At 39.8% G+C, this 21388-nt stretch overlaps 1 protein-coding gene across 9 annotated transcripts in view; it reads left to right on the top strand.

Moving 5' to 3' along the window:
* Window positions 1–18773, top strand: part of LOC108320951 (outer envelope protein 64, mitochondrial) — a 28833-nt gene extending 10060 nt beyond the window's left edge. The window contains exons 10-13 of one of the 9 annotated variants that reach the window (XR_008248606.1): window positions 11685–11840; window positions 12110–12161; window positions 17970–18039; window positions 18337–18403. Coding sequence is in view for 4 of the 9 variants with exons in the window: in XM_052877069.1 (XP_052733029.1) it covers window positions 11685–11812; window positions 12110–12161; window positions 17970–18039; window positions 18337–18419 (333 nt within the window). In the remaining 5 variants the exon portion in view is untranslated. Of the gene's footprint in view, window positions 1–11684; window positions 11841–12109; window positions 12162–17969; window positions 18040–18336 lie in introns of those variants that run through there. The other 8 variants (XM_052877069.1, XM_052877073.1, XR_008248608.1 and 5 more) reach the window with 8 other exon arrangements.
* Window positions 18774–21388: the final 2615 nt, after the last annotated feature.

Consider the following 21388-nt stretch of genomic DNA (forward strand, 5'->3'; position numbering starts at 1 on the left):
TACCTTGCTGCCAATTTTGGGTGCAGTCACACGGGCATGGACAATTGTCTATGTGGTCTTATCTTCAAATACACCCCGTCATCCACCTTTATAGTCACTGGCCTTCTCTTCCGATTAGCTTGCTTCACCATCATGTCTTGAGCTCTCGTCAGATGGAACCGGAGCTGTTGTAGTGCCTCATCCCGTGTCTGTAGCTCTTGAGCTATTGCTTCTACCAACGTCTCCCCCGGAATGAACCTGGATAAGACTGGTGGTGTTCTTCCATAGACTGTTTTGAATGGTGTGCATTTGGCAGCCCCTTGATAACTGGTGTTATACCAGTACTACGCCCAAGGAAGAATTACGTTCCAACTCTTCGGCTGTTCAGAACAGAAACACCACAAATACCCGTCCAAAACACGATTCAGCACTTCCGTCTGCCCCATCTATCTCTGGATGGTACGTCGTGCTCATATGGAGATGAGTTCCCTACGTCCTTTAATCTCCCCATTGCACTCCTGGCCGCCTCCGTCCATATGAAATTTCCCTTCTTCAACATCTCGGTTAGAGGTCTCGCTATCTTGCCATAATCCCTAACGAATCTGCGATAATATCCGGTCAGACCTAAAAACCCCCTCAATGCTTTCAGTGTCTTTGGTTCTTCCCATGCAACGACCACCTCCACCTTTTCTCTATCCATTTCTACCCCTTCCTCCGTTATCACATGCCCCAAATATCTGATTGAGGTTTTCCCAAATTCGCTTTTCCTTTTATTAGCTACCGACTGCTGTTGCTGTAATCTGCCCAGCACGGTACGCACTTGCTACAAATGCTCTATCCATGTGGCGCTGTAAACTAGAATGTCGTTGAATAAGACGAGCACGAACTTCCTTAAATATAGTCTAAACAGCTCGTTCATGGCGCTCTGGAAGGTGGCAGGGGCGTTGGTGAGGCCGAATGGCATCACCAAAAACTCATAATGCCCCGAGTGCGTCCTAAACACAGTCTTTCAGATATCTTCTTCCCCCATCTTGATTTGGTGGTACCCGGCTTTAAGGTCCACCTTTGAAAAATACCACGCCCCTCTAAGCTCGTCCAACAACTCCTCTATCACCGGGATGGGGAACTTGTTTGGGACCGTGGCTCTGTTGAGAGCTCGACAGTCTATACAAAATCGCCAACTACCGTTTTTTTTTCTTTACTAGAATTACGGGACTCGAGTAGGGACTTGTACTCGGTCTAATAATCCCAGCTTTTAACATTTCTGCCACCTGTCGTTCGATCTCTTCCTTCATGACATGTGGATAGCGGTATGGACGAACGTGTACAGGATCCGCCCCATCTTTTAAAGTGATTTGATGGCTCTCTTCCCTGTCAGGTGGGAGTCCCTGGGCTTCCCTAAAAACCCCCTCATACTTTTCCAGAATTTCCCCCCATCTCTTTCTTCTACTCCTTTGTCAGCTCTCTTTCTCCACTATGCTCTCGCCCCTGATCCCTGCATTCCAGACTCCAAACCAGGGCCCAAGTTTCTACCCCGTTCATCTTCAATAGAGTTTCTGGTTCGGCCACCCTTCTCTCCAGTCTCGGGTCTCCCCTGATGATAACTCTTTTCCCTGCCTTCTGGAACGACACGATTAACTCCCCCCAGTTCACCGTAATCTTCCCCAGCTTGGCTAGCCACTCCACTCCACTCCAAGGATCATGTCTACACCACCCAGCTCGAACAAGTAGAACTTCTCTATGATCTCTACTCCCCCATACTGACTACCACCCTTGGACAACAACCTCGGGTCCTCTTGTGGCCATCCCCCAAACTTACTTGATACGGAGGGGTGTCTTCCTGGTCAAGCTTCAGCTCCTCCACCAACCCTCGGCTGATGAAGTTGTGACTTGCACCACTGTCCACTAATATCAGTATCTCCTTTTCCCCTACTCTTCCCTGTAGCTTCAGCGTTTTGGGTTGTGAAAGCCCGCCGGCAGAGAAAGCCGATAACTCCATTCGGGGTGGCTCTGCTACTTCCTCTCCCTTCTATAACTCCCTCTTCATCCTCCGCCAACACTACCACCCGTATGCTTCTCTTAGGGCATTGGTGCCCAGGGCCAAAAGGGCCTCCACACCTAAAACACCTCCCTTCTTCCCTCCTCCTCAAAAACTCTGGGTAGGGTAGGTTTCGCGAATTTCGACCTCGGTTACCACTTCCCGTCGGGTTGTACGCCTTACTGATCTGACGTTCTCGGTTGGGGCCGTTCTTCCTGAGTTATTCCTAATGGGTTCGGTTTTCACCTCCACCGCCCCTCCTCCTGTCGTTTGACCCCAAGATTAGGTATTCTTGGGTGCTGTCCAACCGCTCAGACCTAACCCGTGTAGCGCCTCTTCGACATCCCGCGCGATTTTCATTGCCGCCATCAAATTTTGCGGATTGTGTGGCCGTATTTGGCACCGCAGTTCCTCTCTTAGGCCCGCCAGAAAATATCCCAATAGCTAGTCGTCCGAAAACGCCTTCGTTTGTCTAACCAGCGCTTCGAAATCCCGCACATATTCCTCCACGGTGCCCGTTTGTCTTATCGCTGCCATCCTCTCAAAAATACCCCCTCGATTACGACTGTCAAACCTGATCAACAAAGCCTCCTTGAGCCCCTCCCACGAGCGGTCGCTCGCTTTCTCTTTCCAGAACTTAAACCAGTAGTCAGCGCTTCCTTCCATGCTAAGGTACGCCAGTTCGACCTTCTCTGCCTTTGCTACTTTCTCAATTTCAAACAACTTTTCTGCCCGATTAATCCAATTCAGAGGGTCCGGTCCTTCAAAGGTGGGTAACTCCACCTTTTGTCTCCAATTGAGTTGCCCCTCCGCTCGTTCCCCGTCTCTCTCTCTCTCCACCTCGTCCCTCCGTTGGCCATTGACTAACCCCTGACTCCCGTTGGAGTTCTCTTCCGTCTGTTTGGTTCGTGCACCTATGATCCTCATCAGTTCTTGGATATCTTTGCGCATCGCAATCGAATCTTGACGGTTCGCCGCTGATTCCGCCTTCAAACCGTCCACCGTCATTTCAATATGCTCCAACCGTCCTTCCACCCCGTTCATTCTTCCTTCAATTCGGTTCTCCAAAGCATGCAACTTCCCTTCCATCTTGTTCTTCCTCCGATTGGGATCCCGCAGGTCGGACCACTTTTTTAGGAATCTCGGTAAGAATCCTAACTCACTCACTCTCTAACACACACCAGTAAACACAAGTCAAGAATTGAGTAAGAATTGTATTGTATTCACAGCCAAAGAATCAAAAATACAATCTATAGTCCAGGAGCTAACCTCCTTCACCAGGTTCAAAACCGGTCAACCCAAATGAGTGTAGTAACTAACTAACTGAAACTACAAAAGAGGTCCCTTATATAGACCTTTTCCCGCCCCTCTTAACTGTTCAGCAGTTAAGTATTCTTTCTCACTTTCCTACTCTCTTCCTTCTTTCATACACCCTCCACGTCCTAACACATTTACTCATATATATCATTTGATCATATCTCTAAATGAGGTGAGATTTCCAAAACACTCTCACATACCAAAAATTGAACATCTCTAGTGTGGGTTAGATATTTCTAGGTGGTTTGATAGCGGTTGACCTAATAGGCTAACAAATCTTGCTAGTACGGACTTTGATATTGTCTTAGAAAACAAAGATAGTAACTACTTTATTGATTAGGCCCATGAACTGATTGAAAATATGACTTCTAGTGATAATGATGTTCAAAGTGAGAGAGGTGAACCTCAAAAGAAAGGTATGTTTGAACTTCAATCCCAAGATGCTTTGTTTGCTCAAAATAAAGTTACGACTCAGCAGCTTGAATCCTTGATGAAGAAACTTTCCCAATTGCCAAAAGAGCTTCAAAATGTATCTCAGGCTCAACATCAACCATTTGTGCAAGGTTGTGAATTGTGTGGTGGTGATCACCAAAATGGACAATGTGTTGTTCAGTCCACTACTAAGGAAGGGGCGAATTACATGGGAAACCAGGGCCGTCAAGGCAATTATGGTAATTACAACCAAGGATGGAGACCTCATCCTAGTATGGAACATGCTAGTTCTTCTAATAGACCACCAAACCAACAACAACCAATACACACTCAAGAGGAGACTTCTCACATAAATTTGATTTTTCATTGTTCCCAGCACTTCATCCAAAACTTCACCCTAAAACAACTGCTTTTATCTCCAGGATGTTCCATTGCTTCTACCACATTAAACGTTACAGTCTCATCATGCAGTCTAACCCTGAGATGGCCATCATCCACATCAATGATCACTTTAGCAGTTTTCATGAATGGTCTACCAAGAATAAGGGGGACTTTAGTATCCTCCTCCATATCTAAAATGACAAAATCCATCAAAAAAGTGAATTTGTCCACTTTAACCAAACCATCTTCTATGATACCACATGGATGCTTGATAGACCTATCTGCTAATTGGAGTGTCATTCTTGTGGGGTTTACCTCCATATCACTAATTTTCTTCAACATAGAAAGATGCATCAAATTAGTACTTGCTCCCAAATCAATCAATGCCTTTCCCAATGGGTAATTTTCAAATGATGCAAGGAATGGTAAAACTTCTTGGATCTTTAAATTTAGGTGGAAGAAGTTTTTGAATGATAGCACTACAATTCCCTTGCACTTCTATTGTCTCTTCTTCAATATATTTTCTTTTCTTTGTTAACAAATCCTTCATGAATCTTGCATATGAAGGCATTTGTTGAAAAGGGAATTGTAATCTCCAATTTCTTGAAAATAGCCATAAATCTTGAGAGTTGGCTTTCCTTTTCCTTCCTAGATAAGGTCTTGGGGTAAGGTAAAAGCTTCGCCACTTGTTTTTCCTCATAACTCTCTCCCTCATCTTTCTTTTTATCTTCCTCAACTTCTTCCTTACTATCTTCTTCCTCAACAATGACATCTTTTTCACTTTTCTTCCTTACAACTACTCCATCCAACACCTTACCACTCCTAGTAGTGATAGCCTTGCAATGCTCTTTAGGATTAGGTTCAGTGTTTGGCCCAAAAGTATTATCAGGTTTATCTTCCAATTTCTTAGCCAATTGGCCAGTTTGAACTTCAAGATTCCTAAGGGAAAATTTTGTGCTCTTTTCATTAGACATGGACATTTCCATAAATTGATGAAGAGTCTCTTCAAGCAAAGATGGTTGTTGTTGGTTTGGTGGTCTATTAGAAGGCTTAGCCTGTTCCATACTAGGATGAGGTCTCCATCCTTGGTTGTAATTACCATAATTGCCTTGACGGCTCTGGTTTCCCATGTAATTCGCCCCTTCCTTAGTAGTGGACTGAACAACACATTGTCCATTTTGGTGATCACCACCACACAATTCACAACCTTGCACAAATGGTTGATGTTGAGCCTGAGATACATTTTGAAGCTCTTTTGGCAATTGGGAAAGTTTCTTCATCAAGGATTCAAGCTGTTGAGTCATAATTTTGTTTTGAGCCAAAAAAGCATCTTGGGATTGAAGTCCAAACATACCTTTCTTTTGAGGTTCACCTCTCTCACTTTGAACATCATTATCACTAGAAGTCATATTTTTAATTAGTTCACGGGCCTAATCAGGTGTCTTCCACCTAATATTACCTCCAATTGAGGCTTCTAACATTAATTTTGTGTGAGATTTTAATCCTCCTAAGAAAATTTTAAGTTGACTGGGAGCATCAAATCCATGTGTAGGGATCTTTCTTAACAATGATCCCAAGTTTGTGTCAATGACTCCTCAGGTTCTTGTTGAAAAGATGAGATCTCTTGTTTATGAGATCTTTTGTTTTCCTTTGTTGATTTTAGATTGAGGAAAATACTTATCCAGGAATTTAGCCACAATTTCCTCCCAAATAGTTAAGCTCCCTTCTGGAAAAGAATTTAACCTGGCATTGCTAGCTAGAGAGAAGGGAAAAAGGCCAAGTCTTATTGCCTCATCTGACATTTGATGTATTTTCACAATGTTACAAATTTCTAGAAAAGTGGCCAAACGTGTGTAAGGAATGCAAGTCACATATATATGGGTGTAGTCCCTGCAGTTTTGTAGATTTCAGCTACTACTGTTGATCCCGTCACCCAGCCATCATTGATGAGGATTTAGTGTAGTCCCTGCAGTTTTGTAGCTCTTAGCTTTCAGCTACCACTGTTGATCCCGTCACTCATCCATCATTGATTGAAGAATCAGTCCTTGCAGTTTGTCATTGGCCACCACTGCTTTTTCTTCATCCACTTTTGAAGTTGAAGTTTCACAAGCTGCTGTTAGTCCATCTATGTTTGCCTCACACTCTTGAAGACAAATCATCTAGTTCAACACCGAGTTCATCTATTCCAAGCTTAGTACATACAATCTGTATGCTCCAGCTTGAGGGGGAGTGTTAGAATTATTGTATTTGTATTTAGATCTGAGTGTGTATGTGCTGTATGTGAGTGTGTATTCCATTCACTTAATCCTATAAATATAGGATTAAGGAGAAGGGATGTAACATGTAAGAGAACCATTTTCATTCAATACATTAGAATTATTGTATTTTTATTTAGATCTGAGTGTGTATGTGCTGTATGTGAGTGTGTATTCCATTCACTTAATCCTATAAATATAGAATTAAGGAGAAGGGATGTAACATGTAAGAGAACCATTTCATTCAAGAGAATTCCACTTTCACATGGTATCAGAGCAAGTTCTCTGATCCTCTTCTACTGGTCTCTGCCGTCTGCCGGCGGCCGGCCGCCAAGTCCGCCAGCAACCCCTCATATTTCAGTGGGCATTTCTTTTCTGCTTAAATCTGTGCCACAGTCAGCACCCGTCCAGATCCAGCCAGCCACTGCTGTCGCCGCCTCTTTCCGCAGCAGTCGCTGCTAACTCCGTCACTGCCGGCCGCTGCTGCCGCCGCCGTCGTCACAGCCGGCCACCGTCACAGTTTCGACGGGTGACCTGCGGATTTGGACCGTCTCTTCAAGCGACGGCCAACCACGCCGGTTTCGAGAGCCAGTTCTCTGTCACGCGCCGCCACGCAGCGCTTCTTTCCGGCCACTCCGTCGCCGACCGTCGGCCACCGTCACAGATTCGACCGGTGACCAGCAGATCTGGAGCGTCTCCTCGAGCGACGACCAACCCCACCGGTGCCGGCGTCTGATTCTTCCGAACGCGCCGCCACGAGGGCCAAATAAGTCCGCCGTTGACCACCGTCCGCCGCCGGCCACCGTCGCAGATTCGACCGATGACCAGCGGATCTGGATCGCCTCTTCGAGCGCGGCCTAACCCCGGTGGTCGCCGTCTCTGTACCCGCTCACCGCGCCTCCACGCGCCGCCTGTCTCCAATTGAGTGTCGGCCGCGTGTTCTGCACGCGCCGCCTTCCTGGTGTCGGAGTTTCACTGCGACACCTCCATAGCCGTCGCCGGAACTCCCTCTCTCTGCTCCGACCATCAGAGCAGCCATTGCTGCAATCTTTGTCAAGGCGCCGTTTGCCGCTGTCCAGGCGCGTTTGCTGCTGTCCAGGCGCCGTTTGCCGCTGTCCAGGCGCCGTTTGCCGCTGTCCAGGCGCCGTTTGCCGCTGTCCAGACGTCATTTGCTGCTGTCCCGCACCGTTTTCCACTGTCCAGCCACTGTTTGCTGCTGTCCGCGCCGTTTGACCACTGTCCAACCACCATTGACCTCTGTCCAGGTGCCGTTTCCGCTGTCCGGCGCCGTTTTGCTGTTGTCCAAGCGAAGTTTGCCGCTGTTTGGCACTGTTTGCCACTTTTCGGTGCGAGAGTTAGCTCGATGTTTGGCACTGTTTGCCGTTGTTCAGTGCTAGAGTTAGCACTGTTTGCTGTTGTTGGGTGCTAGAGTTAGCACTGTTTGCTGTTGTTGGGTGCTAGAGTTAGCACTGTTTGCCGCTGTTCGGTGCTAGAGTTAGCCCGATCTTCTTGTGATACACTGCTAAGTATCACCACTTGGGAGTTGTCCAGCAAAGAATTTGGACCTCCAATTTGGATCTTTGATGCCTTTGTTTCAGCATTGTAGCTTAATCTTGTGTTTTGTTTTAGTGGTCCAGCAACTGTGATATTCCACATTTCCGCCGTTCACACTAAGGGGGAGTACACGTTTCCAAGACACTGCAAGTCACATATATATGGGTGTAGTCCCTGCAGTTTTGTAGATTTCAGCTACTACTGTTGATCCCGTCACCCAGCCATCATTGATGAGGATTTAGTATAGTCCCTACAGTTTTGTAGCTCTTAGCTTTCAGCTACCACTGTTGATCCCGTCACTCATCCATCATTGATTGGAGAATCAGTCCTTGCAGTTTGTCATTGGCCACCACTGCTTTTTCTTCATCCACTTTTGAAGTTGAAGTTTCACAAGCTGCTGTTAGTCCATCTATGTTTGCCTCACACTCTTGAAGACAAATCATCTAGTTCAACACCGAGTTCATCTATTCCAAGCTTAGTACATACAATCTGTATGCTCCAGCTTGAGGGGGAGTGTTAGAATTATTGTATTTGTATTTAGATCTGAGTGTGTATGTGCTGTATGTGAGTGTATGTGAGTGTATGTGAGTGTGTATTCCATTCACTTAATCCTATAAATATAGGATTAAGGAGAAGGGATGTAACATGTAAGAGAACCATTTCATTCAAGAGAATTACCATTTTAACACAAACCATTAAATTGATTACTTTGGACAAGATGAATCAAAGCTGGCTTCATTTTCATATTAGCAGCATTCACCACTGGACGGGGTATGCTATTAAAATTCAAAGGTGTTGAGAATGAAGCATAATCTTCCAAGGTGCGGCGACCTTTATCTTGTCCATCATCCTGATTTCATGCCACTTTCTTATCCTTAAGTTCAGAAGAAGAAAGAGTGTTTGAGGGAGAACATAAACTAGCTTCCCTAACTTCTCTTTTTCTATTTTGTCTCCTACGCCTACTGTTATTCCTACGAGCTGTTCTCTCTATTTCAGAATCAAACAAGTTTTCGGCTTTTGTTCTGCTTTTCATGCAGAACAAATAGAGCTAGACTAAGCAACCCGAGGAAATAACTAAAATCAAAATACAACCTATCTACCAAAATTAAAAGACAATGGATGTATAGATAATGAAACAAAATTGAATATGGTAAACAATCAAACAATTGGACTAACAATAACAAGAAAATCCCCGACAACAACGCCAAAAACTTGATAACTTTTTGGCAAGTATACCAATTCGTTACAAGTAGTAAGTGTAAGTACATAGTATCGTTCTCCCAAGGGACTTGTGTTATGTTGTCTAATTGGACTCATTTACCAAAATCAATTTAGTTATGATAACAGTAGAATTCATATTAGTTAAATTGTATTGAAATAAAAAGAACTTTAAAATTATGATTTAAAATTTAAAAGGAAGCTTCATTAGAATTGGGTTCCTGAATCACTTTACAATAACATTCTGGACAATATTTCATACGTTCAAACATTCACATCATTGTATACTTGGTTCAATTCCTTAAATCAAGTTCTAAATATATATGTTAAATTATTTATTCCTTAATTAACTTAACATAATTTGCATTAAAATTTGATGCTTAAGAATGACCAGAAGAAAATACGTTATTCCTAACATCGTTCCTTTTGGTTGTTCTTTCTTATGTCCACATTTAAGTTCACTTTCCAGTAAACACAAACATTTAGAATTTCATTATACTACCATATAATGACAAGAAACACAAGAAGAGCATTTGAATACACTATATATTAAACAGGAAAATTACATCAAAATGAGTTCAGTAATTCTAATGAAGTAGACTTCTAGCTACTTCTAGTCATATAGAACGTACATATTTGAAGCAATTCCTTGCAAAATGGTGTCTTGATATCTTGAAGTAACCTCCTGGAGTTCCTCTGAAGTTTTTTGCGTTTTTCTTTCCCAAGAACTAACTCTTTTTCTGTCTTTCTTGAATTAAAAACCAATTTAGATTTAATTAATTCGCTCAGCGCACAATTATGCATGCCCTGAGCGAAAACTCAATTGCTAATCCTTTAATTGACCTAATTCGCTCAGCGAGTTGTGATGGTGCGCTAAGCAAATAATCTTCCTTGTAGCCTTAGCGAATGATGACTGGCTTAGCGGGAAACTGTAGACAACACTCCAATGATGTACAAAATTCCTATACAAAGGACTACACAACTTTCTTACTCACTATTACAATTTTTATACGAGGAAAACACATTGTTTCATGAATAAGCACAACTTTGAATTAATTAATAAGTATGAAAACAAATATTTTTCATACTTATCACCTTGGTGAAATCCCACTAGCTTTGCTTGGTTTAATTTAAATCAGTTCTGTCGAATTTGAACTTCAATGTTAGGCCTAAAAAATTTGTCCTGCCTTATGTATTTTTAGCCTTTGGTGACCATTTGTCAACTAGCCTTGAGTTTCTCCAGCAGCCCATTCACTTATAGAACTGGATCTATCAGCTCTACACGATAAAAAACCAAATCTGTAAAAACTATTGTTCTAAAAGCATTTAGACCATTTGGAGTATGAAGTCCAAAACAGATTTTAAGGTCAGGTCTTTCATTTGGAATATGGTACATTAAAGAATTCAAATGAACAACATAGAGCTCTGTGGCTTGATATCTTCGTAATGTGTGGTGTTTCCTTGGTACATGTTCTTGACCTGTACTTGCATTGTTCTGATGCTGTTTCATTATTTTTCAATTATGGTTTATTGATTTTCTCTTTTGTAATTATTTTCTAGTCAATAATTTTCTTCTTTGATAGCTAAAAAAGATAGTTCATATCAGTTTGAAAAGGTCATTTGGAAGCATATATATGTTTAATGTTAAAATTGAAGGCAATGGCACTTAGTAGTAGTTCTGATGCATAAAGCTTTTTGAATTGACATTTTTGTGACGTGTGGTATTTTCTTGGTCCATTTTCCTCACCTGTACTTGAATTGCTTTGCTGCTGTTTCGTTATTTTTCAATTATAGTTGATTGGTTCACTCTTTTGTAATTATTTTCTCATCTTAATGATTTTCTTCTTTTGATAGCTAAAAGAACTAGTTCAGATTAGTTTGAAAAGGTCGTTTGGAAACATATGTATGTTGAATGTTAAATTTGAAGACCATGGTACATAGTAGTTCTGAGTTGTTTATGTATTGAATCTGCCAATAGGGTAATTTGGAAAAGATTCAAAAGATTATTGACACAGGATAACTCTTGGAAGCGTCAATTATTGAAAAATTTTTAGGCTCACATGTATCATAATTGCAGTCATTTGAGAGAACGACCCTCTATATTTTTTTAGGAAAGAAAATGAGAGATAAGATTTTGAAATGTGAATTGAAGAGAAAATTGAAGGAAAGAAAATTTTGAATTTTTTTCCCTATGGGTCAATCTTTTCTTCTACCAAACAAAAGTAATTAATCCCCAAACTATCCTTAAAGACCATAGAGATCGATATTTGGGTGACTAGAGAAAAAAAATTGTGTAATGGATATAAATAGCAATTATTATTCCCAAACCTTTTTTTAAAATAAGAAATCAATATATAGCCGTTGTTCATCCCAACCTATGATGAGCAACTCAAATTTTATCTTGGCATCATATAACAAAATCATGCTTAGATTCATTTGCTTTAAGAGTAAATAGTGGTATAAACCGATGGATAATTTTATATAAGCCACCATAAAGACATAATTTTCAGGGAAATGTAGCATTTAAAGAAAAGCAATGGAGTAAGGCACTCAATTACTACACCGAGGCCATCAAATTGAATGGGACGAATTCAACGTACTACTGCAATCGAGCAGCTGCTCATTTAAAGTTAGGATGGTATAAGGTTTATCATATTTGTCAATTGGTACTGTGATATTTTGCACCATTTTTGTTGAATTTAGATTCTTTGCTAGGTTTTTTTTTTGTACTATCCCTCTGTTGTGCTTTCAAAATACATTGATGGATACTGATTTTAATGTTTTAAAATATATTAAAAAGAGTTTTAATATACCAATATCAGTCTAATTTTAATGTTCAGCAGATAACTGCCCTAAGAGAACTCCATTAAAACGCCCAGTAGAGAATCTAAACTCATTTATGTCTTACTGGTATTTACCCTTTGAAATTATGCAGCTTTCAGGACGCTGCAGAGGACTGCAGTAAGGCAATATTGCTTGATAAAATGGTGAGAAAATGGGCATGTGAATGTGATAATGACTGTGAATTTTTTTTTTTATGATATATTATTTTAGTTATTACAATTTTTAAACCTTAATAATTGTTGGAAGTCCCACATCGACTAGAGATAAAGTCAATTCAGTGTATATAAACCTCACCCTATAAGCCGGTTTTGTGGGGTTGAGTTAGGCTTAAAGTCCACTTCTAACATGGTATCAGAGCCATGATTAGAGCCTATCCTAGTGATATTTGTTGTTTGCTGGGCATATTGTTCCACCTGCTATCGGGCTGCTATCGGACCACCCATTAAAAATGTCTAATCCCACGCTCGAGATGTATATACCTCGGCGTGAGGGGGTGTGTTGGAAGTCTCACATCGACTAGAGATAAGGCTAATTCAGTGTATATAAGTGGGTCCAAACCTCACCCTATAAGCCGGTTTTGTGGGGTTGAGTTAGGTTTAAAGTCCACTTCTAACAATAATCTTCAATCCTTGGATGGAGTCATACCAAATATCATATCCTCTAATATTTATTTTTAAAGTGTTGTTCACACCATCTTACCTAACAAATATCTGTCTTTTGCATAGAAACACACCATGTTAGGAGATCGTGAGTTTATGAGAGAAGGAATAAAACATTAAATGCCTAACGGCCTTAACTGCCTTAGCAGTTAGGAGGAGCGGGGTTATTGGTTGTATAAATAGCAAATAAACAATTGTAGTTGGGGGATTGGTTTTGTTTTGTAGTTCTAACAGGGTTATCATCCTGAGGGGGGAGGTTAGGCTCTTTAGAGGGAGGTTATGCTCCTAAACCCAGTCCTTGTAAAGAGATTCTTTTACGGTGAATAATAGCAAAACATATTCTTCCATTAATATTTCTATCTTTTGAGTGTGTTCTTGTTAGGTTCCAAACCCAGGAACCTAACACACCACATGTGCTTGTTTTTGTGTACCTTGATAATGATTGATTTGGATGGAATGTTTATGTCAGAAGAAAGAAAATGGGGTCAGGAAAAGAAGGAGTGAGAAGTTAGTTAGGATGGGGAATGACGTGTCAAGAATCCATGGATGGGGAATTCTATTGTAGGAGAGAGAAGGGAGAGTGTGAAGGGATACGGGGTAGGAAGTTGTGAGTTAGTTAGGAGGAGAGTGATCCTCTGGAGGAGTCTAGTGCTCTGGGGTTGCCTTGTTGCTGGAGAGTTATCAACTCAATAACTTTTTACTGCATAATATTCTCAATAATACAGACTTGGATATTCAGTTATTTCTTGGATTTTATCATTGGTTCGACTTGGTGGATCCCGAGAAGAACAAGCATTGCTGTCCATGCCACCTAAAATGTCTGATCGAGTTGAAGCATTGGAGGAGATATTGTTAGCGATGGAAGTGTCAATACGGGAAACGTTAAGGGAATTTCGTCAATTAATGTTGGAAGAGTTTACTAAGTTGCGTAACGGGCAAGTGAGAGATCATCGAGAATCTCCATTTTCAGATATTGATTCAATAGGATTGTAGCAAAGAATGTGGAATTGCCATCATTTGATGGCACTGACCTTGTGGGATGGATTACGAGAGCAAAGACATATTTTGAAGTGCAAGGATCTACAGAGGAGGTGAAGGTCTGATTAGCCAAATTGAGTATGGAAGGTGCAACCATTCATTGGTTCAATCTTCTAGAAGAAGTAGAAGTGGGGTTGTTGTGGACCAAGTTAAAAAGGGAGTTGATCAGTCGTTATGGTGGTTGTATTAGCGATAATCCTTTCAAGGAGTTGAAAGATTTGTTGCAGATGGGTAGCATAGACGAGTACCTGGCGGAGTTTGAGTACATCTCTTATTAAGTGTTGCGTTTACTAGAGGTGCAATATCTGGGCTATTTTGTTGGAGGATTGAGATCGGAGATTTGGCGAAGGGTGCACACCTTCAACCCTGTGAATCGTCTCCAAGCCATGCACCTGGCTCGAGATGTGGAAGTAGAATTGCAAGGAGAGGGATTTCAGTGTGAAGGAGGAGTACAGGTTTGGAAACGCAGTTGAGATTGGGGTATGGGTTAGGGAGAGAAGTTTGGATCTGGATCGGGTCAAGGCCCAAATTCAGGGAGATTAGGAGTTGGATTAGGCCCAACACAAGGCACACAAACTAAGCCCTTATTAGTAGGGAGTTCAAGCCCTCATGAGTCATGCTCTGTGACACAACAAAGCAATCATGTTTCCGGTGATCTTTTTCTGGCCGCTCAGAATAGCGGCACGAAGCATTTGCCTTATTCCAAATTGATCAACAGGAAAGCTCAGGGGATTTGTTTTAGATGTGGTAAAAAATACCACCCTTTGCATCTATGCACGAAGCAGCAACTGCGAATGGTGTTAGTTGAGGTTGAAGTGTCGTGGTTATTGCGAGTGAGATGCGAGAAGAAGAAGATGATCGTACCTTGGAGTGTGGTTCTATGAGGCTGTTCGTAGAGGTTGAAGTGTCGTGGGGTGGTCGGAATCGCCCTTCAACTTTGTGCATAGAGGGTCGTCTCAATGGAGTAACCATGGGAGTGCTGATTAATAGTGAGGCCAGTCACAATTTCATCTCTCCTTATGTAGTGGCTGCTCTAGAGTTGAAAGTGGACAAAAAGAAACTGATTAGGGTGCATTTAGGAGATGGGCACAGGGTGTCTATTGTGGGGAAATGGGAGAAGTTGGACGTTCAACTAAGAGATAGTTAAGCCATATGTGTTGGAGTTGGGAGACAAAGACATCATTTTAGGAGTTTCTTGGTTGCCAAAATTTGGGAAGGTTACTTTTGATTGGGAGGAGATGACTAAGTTTTGTTTTGCCGGACAAATATCTAGAACTACAAGGTCATAAATTGAGAAAACATGGACAACGGATATCGTCAATAACGTCCTTACAGAGTTTGGTGAAGGAGAATAATTTGGAAGAAATGTCCACTTTGAAGCAGAGTTTATATGAGAAACAAGTTGGAGATATTCAACTGATTTTATTAGCATTTTTGGTTGTATTCCAAGAGCCACAAGGGTTGCCACCTTGTAGAGATGTGGTGCATTTAATTACATTGCATTCAGAAGCGATAGCAGTAAGTGTGCGACCATATTGGTACCCTTATCATCATAAAGAGGAGATTGAAAAACAGGTTGGAGAGATGTTGAAACAAGGAATTATTAGGTGCTTTTTCCAGCTTGCTAATTCTTCTTAAGAAAGACAGCTCTTGGCGCATGTGTGGATTATAAGGAGTTGAATAAAGTCACAATTCCCAATAAATACCCAATTCCGGTGGTAGAGGAGTTATTGGATGAGTTACATGGCGCAACTTATTTTTCTAAACTAGACTTGAAATCTGGGTATCATCAAATATGCATGGCGGAGGAAGATGTTCATAAAACGGCTTTCAGAACACATGAGGGTCACTATGAATTTTTTGTGATGCAATTTGGTTTGACGAATGTCCCTACAACTTTTCAGTCTACTATGAATCAGATTTTTAAGCCTTACTTGCGGATGTTTGTACTAGTATTCTTTGATGACATACTAGTTTACAGTAAAGGATGGGAAGAGAATTTGAAGCACTTAATTATAGTGTTTGAGTTGTTGTGTGAACAATCTTTTATGGTTAATAGAAAAAAAGTGTGTTTTGGGGAGTAGACAAGTAGAATACTTAGGTCATCTAATTTCTGAGCAAGGAATTGAAGTGGATCTAGAAAAAAATTAAAAGTGTGGTAAATTGGCATGTTCCTCGTAATGTTAAGGGTGTGAGGGGTTTTCTGGGACTGACGGGGTATTACTGAAAGTTTATTGCGGGTTGTGGCAAGATTGTTAGGCCCCTCACTGAATTGATGAAGAAGGATGGCTTCCATTGGGCCCCATAACATTATTGGCTTTTGAGGAATTAAAAAAGGTGATGACTTAAGCCTCCCTATTGGCTTGACCTAACTTTTCTAAGCTGTTTGAAATTGAGTGTGACACTTCAGGAGCACGTATAGGAGCAGTATTGATGCAAGACCGTCAAACGTTAGCTTATTTCAATAGAGCTTTGTCAACGACTACTAATTTAAATAAGTCAGCCTATGAGAAAGAACTAATGGCATTAGTGTTGGCAGTCCAACATTGGAGACCATACCTGATTGGAAGGAGTTATAAGGTGTATTTGGACCAGAAGAGTTTGAGACACCTTTTACATCAAAGGATCACCACAGAGGCTCAACAAAATTGGTTGGCAAAGCTGTTGACTTGTCACGAATGTTCGAAGATGGTGAATTGAGGGAGATTCAGTCTTTTCCCATATGGTTGTAGTAACAACACATCCAAAAGGAAATGGAAGTAGATCCCTTCTTGCAGCAAGTGGTGCAAAAGTTGCAACAGGAGGAATCATCTGTTGTAGATTTCAGTCTGCAACGAGGAGTATTATTTTACAAAGGACGCTTAGTATTGTCAGCTAAGTCAGATTTAATTCCTACCATTTTAACCGAGTTTCATTCTTCGCTAGTATGGGGTTACTCGGGTTTTTTAAGAACCTATAAACGCATCATAGGAAATTTATATTGGACTGGTATGAAGAAGACGATTCAAGAATTTGTTAAAGCATGTGATGTGTGCCAACGACATAAATATGAAGCAACGTCTCCAGCAGGATTACTTCAGCCCTTGCCTATTCCAGATAGGATTTAGGAAGATATTTCCCTAGACTTCATTACGGGTTTACCAAAATCGAAAGGGTTTCAAGCTATATTTGTAGTGGTGGATTGGTTGTATAAATATGGCCACTTTATTTTGCTGAAACATCCTTACACTGCAAGGAAGATTGTTGAATTGTTTGCTAAGGAAATTGTAAGACTTATTCCACAGTCGATTGTTAGTGATAGAGACCCTTTGTTTATGAGCCTCTTTTGGTAGGAATTATTTCGGTTACAGGGAACAACTTTGAAAATGAGTTCTTCTTATCATCATGAGACAAATGGTCAAATGGAAGTGGTAAACCAATGTTTAGAAGCTTATTTACGATGTTTTGTGTCAGAACAGCCCAATAACTAGACATATTGGGTACTTTGGGCATAATTATGGTATAATGCAACTTTTCATGGATCAACAGGAAAGACTCCTTTCGAAATCGTTTATGGGAGAACACCACCTACATTAGTGTGCTTTACACAAGGAGAAACACGCGTAGAAGCTATAGCCGTTGACTTGGTTGATGGAGATGAGGTGCTACTACAGAGTCGATTTCCTTCTTTTAGCCTTGAGGACAATGCTGTTGTTGCATGAGGGAGTAATGATATGACTCGTGGGAAGTGAACATGGGTCTGTTACTTAGCAAGGAACAATTATAGAAGGAACATTTAGGCCCAAAATATGGAATGTTTATGTCAAAAGAAAGAAAATGGGGTTAGGAAAAGAAAGAGTGAGAAGTTAGTTAGGATGGGGAATGACGTGTCAAGAATCCAAAGATGGGGGAATTCTGTTATAGGAGAGAGAAGGGAGAGTGTGAAAGGGTAGGAAGTTGTGAGTTGGTTAGGAGGAGAGTGATCCTTTGGAGGAGTCTAGTGTTATGGGGTTGCCTTGTTGTAGAGCTATCAGCTCAATAACTTTTTACTGCATAATATTCTCAATAATAGAGCTATCAGCTCAATAACTTTTTACTGCATAATATTCTCAATAATATAGACTTGGATATTCAGTTATTTCTTGGTTTTTATCAGATCAATTGTTTAATTTCTGTACTTTCTGTCATTCCTTTACATCACGAAGCCAGCTGAATTTTGCAAATATTTACAAAATGATATGTTTTGTTAAGAATAATGCATATATTTCCTTGCAGAATGTAAAGGCATATCTGAGACGTGGAGCTGCTAAAGAATCACTACTATGTTATGAAGGGGCACTTGAAGGCAAGTCTTGATTATTTTTTAAATGTATTTGGCTTACACCTATTTAATTCTATTAAAATCTTGGATTATTTCCATGACACCGGACAATGTCCTGGCAACGTACGGTTGGTTATGGCTGGTCTGTCTGAGTAATAAACATTTCCAGGTCTTGGTTGGATTCTTGCATTGGTGTATGGTTCATTGTTGTCATGTTTGCAGCACTTGTTTTACTTATTCGTGGGTTTGTCTTCCCAGTACTTTTATATATTTGACGCTGTTGCTATTACTGCCTCATCTTTTTTTTTTCTTGTTTTGCAGATTTCAAGCATGCTCTTGTTCTTGAACCACAAAACAAGGATGCTAGTCTAGCTGAGAAAAGACTTAGAAAACTGATGAGTTAAGACTTGGTGTGCTTTTTTCTCCATTGGCCTCACCCCTTCAATATAATGTTAATAGCCACCTTCCGGGTGAAGGAAATAGAAGAGATGAGCCCTTATTAATGAGGCGCTTCATTTTTCTCATTTTGTGTATATCTTGCAAGAAATCTCATTCAACCCTATTTGATTATGCTTATAATTTTGGATCTACATTAATGAGAATGTAGTTGCCCCCTGTACATTTAAAGCGAATGGTACAGCAGCTTATTTACTTTTCCTTTTAGGTGTTGCATTTTCTAATTTCTTAGTTTTTATAACAGAAAAACCTACTTGGGGTGCTGTTGTTAAATAAATAATTTACTCCAGTTCCTCAACCAATGTGATTATCAAAATAATGTATTTCATATTTTCTAAAAGTTAACATCAACTTAGTTACTCACCGCCAATGCACTGATGGTGCCGAATACTGCTGCATTACCACCTTGCCGTACTGTGAGAGTGGAGGCAGCTAAGTCAGCCCCCTGCATTGGAATCCGGTATCGATTTGCCATTTCGCAAGCCCCAATTGCTGAATGAATGGAGAAGACCTGGTTGAAACCCTTTGTTCCTGACACCATATAAACAAACACCACATTAACCCATGGTGACTTGGATTGGAATGTGTAATAATGACTCAATTGAAACTCATTGCTCCTCGTAGATGCATTCAAGATGGGGTTGATGGAGAAGGCTTGAACCGGAGAGTTGCATTACGATGAAGACAGACTTGCTCGATGGGGGATCGCGAGGCATAGTTATGGGTACTCAAATGAATTTGGGACCTTTGATGTTAGCTGGTTGTGGTGATTCCACAGGAATTCACTTGATTTATCCTTAGGTACTCTAACATTCTCATAACAGCAGGATTTTGATGTATGATCAATCTGATTAGTAAAAGCATGCTACAGATGAAGGTTTGCTTATGTATAGAAATCTCATAGCCTTCAATTTGCTACTTTTACCGGTATAGCCAATTCCTTGCTTATTATGTACACTCTTTTGTGATCCTAACAAGGTTTCAAGGTTGGAGCTACTTAAAGTAAATTTTGACACCATGTTCATTAAATATTTAATTCTCTCTAATTGTGTTGGATAATTTATACATTCTTGAACTTTCATCTTACTCTCTTTTATGATTTGCCCAGGTGAATTCTTCAAACTTTCTAGTTCAATTTTTAGGCTTTCATTGTCTTTGTGTAGATTTTCTATTCTATCTTCTAGGCACCTCTTTTCACTCTTAAGCTTATTTATGGAATATTGCATCTTTCTAGCTTCTTCATGTAATTCCTAAAAAACATCAAGAAGTTGATAATACATGTCTTCAATGCATTCATCCTCAAATATGCTCTCACTACTTTGTGAAGACATTGATCCAGCCATCAAGCACATGTTGGTTTCCTTTCTGAGACTCTCATCTGAATCATTTGAGGAGGAGCTTGAGGTACTATCCTCTGAAGCTATATAGGCCTTTTTCTTCCTCTGATTTTTACCGTCATGAATGGTTTTTTCTTCCAGTTTTTGTTTCATTTTAATTACAGGACATTCAGGCTTGATGTGTCCCACTTTGCCACATTCACAGCAAGTTGGTGTAGCTGATTTTCCTTTTCTCCTATTTGTCCTTGCATTACCTACAAAATCAGAGTTAGTTTTATTTTTGAACTTAACAATTTGTGAGAACCTTTTTACCATAAAGTTTGTTTCCACATTAGATTTGTCAGCTTCAATCTCATCTTCTGCATCATGTCTTCTTGAGCTTGCTTTGCTAGCTATTTTTGCTACTGTTTTAAAAGCAATAGGGTGTCTTTGCTCTCTTTCTTCTTCTTCTTTCAATCTTCCCAATTCAAGCTCATGTTCTCTTAGTTTTCCAAACAAAGTGGCCATATTCATGGTGGTTAAATCTCTAGATTATTAAATATCAGTGATCTTAGGTTGCCAACTCCTATTCAAACTCTTTAGGATTTTGATGTTTAGCTCTTCTTTATCAAAGGTCTTCCCAAAAGCAAGAAGGTAATTCACTATGAGAGTGAACCGTTTTTGTACATCATATATTGTTTCACCATTTTTCTTCCTAAACATATTATATTATTGAATTAAGGAATTCTTCCTTGCACTTTTCGCTTCATCTCTTCCTTCATGAGTTACCTCCAAAACATCCCACATTCCTTTAATTGTTTTACAAATCGAGATCCTATAAAATTCATCAATAATGAGTGTGGAATAGATGATGTTCTTGGCTCTAACATCATAATCAACCCTCTTGCTTTCATCATTTGTCCATTCAAAAAACTCCTTTGGTTTGATCTTTCCATTTTCCATCTTGGTTGGTTCATAGTAGGGGTGGGCAAACTGCACTATTTGCACTGCACTATAAATCTATTACAATTAACTATAAAATAGTTTAAAAAAACTGAACTGCACTAGAAAATAGTTCAAAAAAACTGAACTAAACTACTTTTTAGTTCAGTTAACTACAAAACAATTCAGTTAACTACAATGCACCTTTTTCTAATAAATAAATGTAGTTTTGCACTAGTACAACTGTCAATGGCTAATCATTGATAGAGTTAAAAGAATTAGTTCAATTTGATTTTTTTTTAATAATTACAAACAAATAAATTAATATTCAATAACATCACAGCATTTAAAAAAATTAAATTATAAATCTATATAATTAGAATTAGTGAATAATTATAATAAAAAAATTAAAAAAATTAATGAAATATTATTGGTACTATTTTATCATATTATTAAAATTAAATTAATAACTATAATTATTTATCATTACTATTTATTATTAATTTAAAAATATAAAATGTCTAAAATTTGATTCTCATATTAAATATAGTTTAATTTAATAATATAAATTTGTTTATATATTATTTTATATAGATTAAAAACTTAATCTCTAAAAAATATTTCTGTTTATCTCTGTTTTGCGTTATTCAAAATATTTT

The sequence above is a fragment of the Vigna angularis genome, chromosome 1 (genome assembly GCF_016808095.1).
Source record: "Vigna angularis cultivar LongXiaoDou No.4 chromosome 1, ASM1680809v1, whole genome shotgun sequence".
Lineage (NCBI taxonomy): Eukaryota > Viridiplantae > Streptophyta > Magnoliopsida > Fabales > Fabaceae > Vigna > Vigna angularis.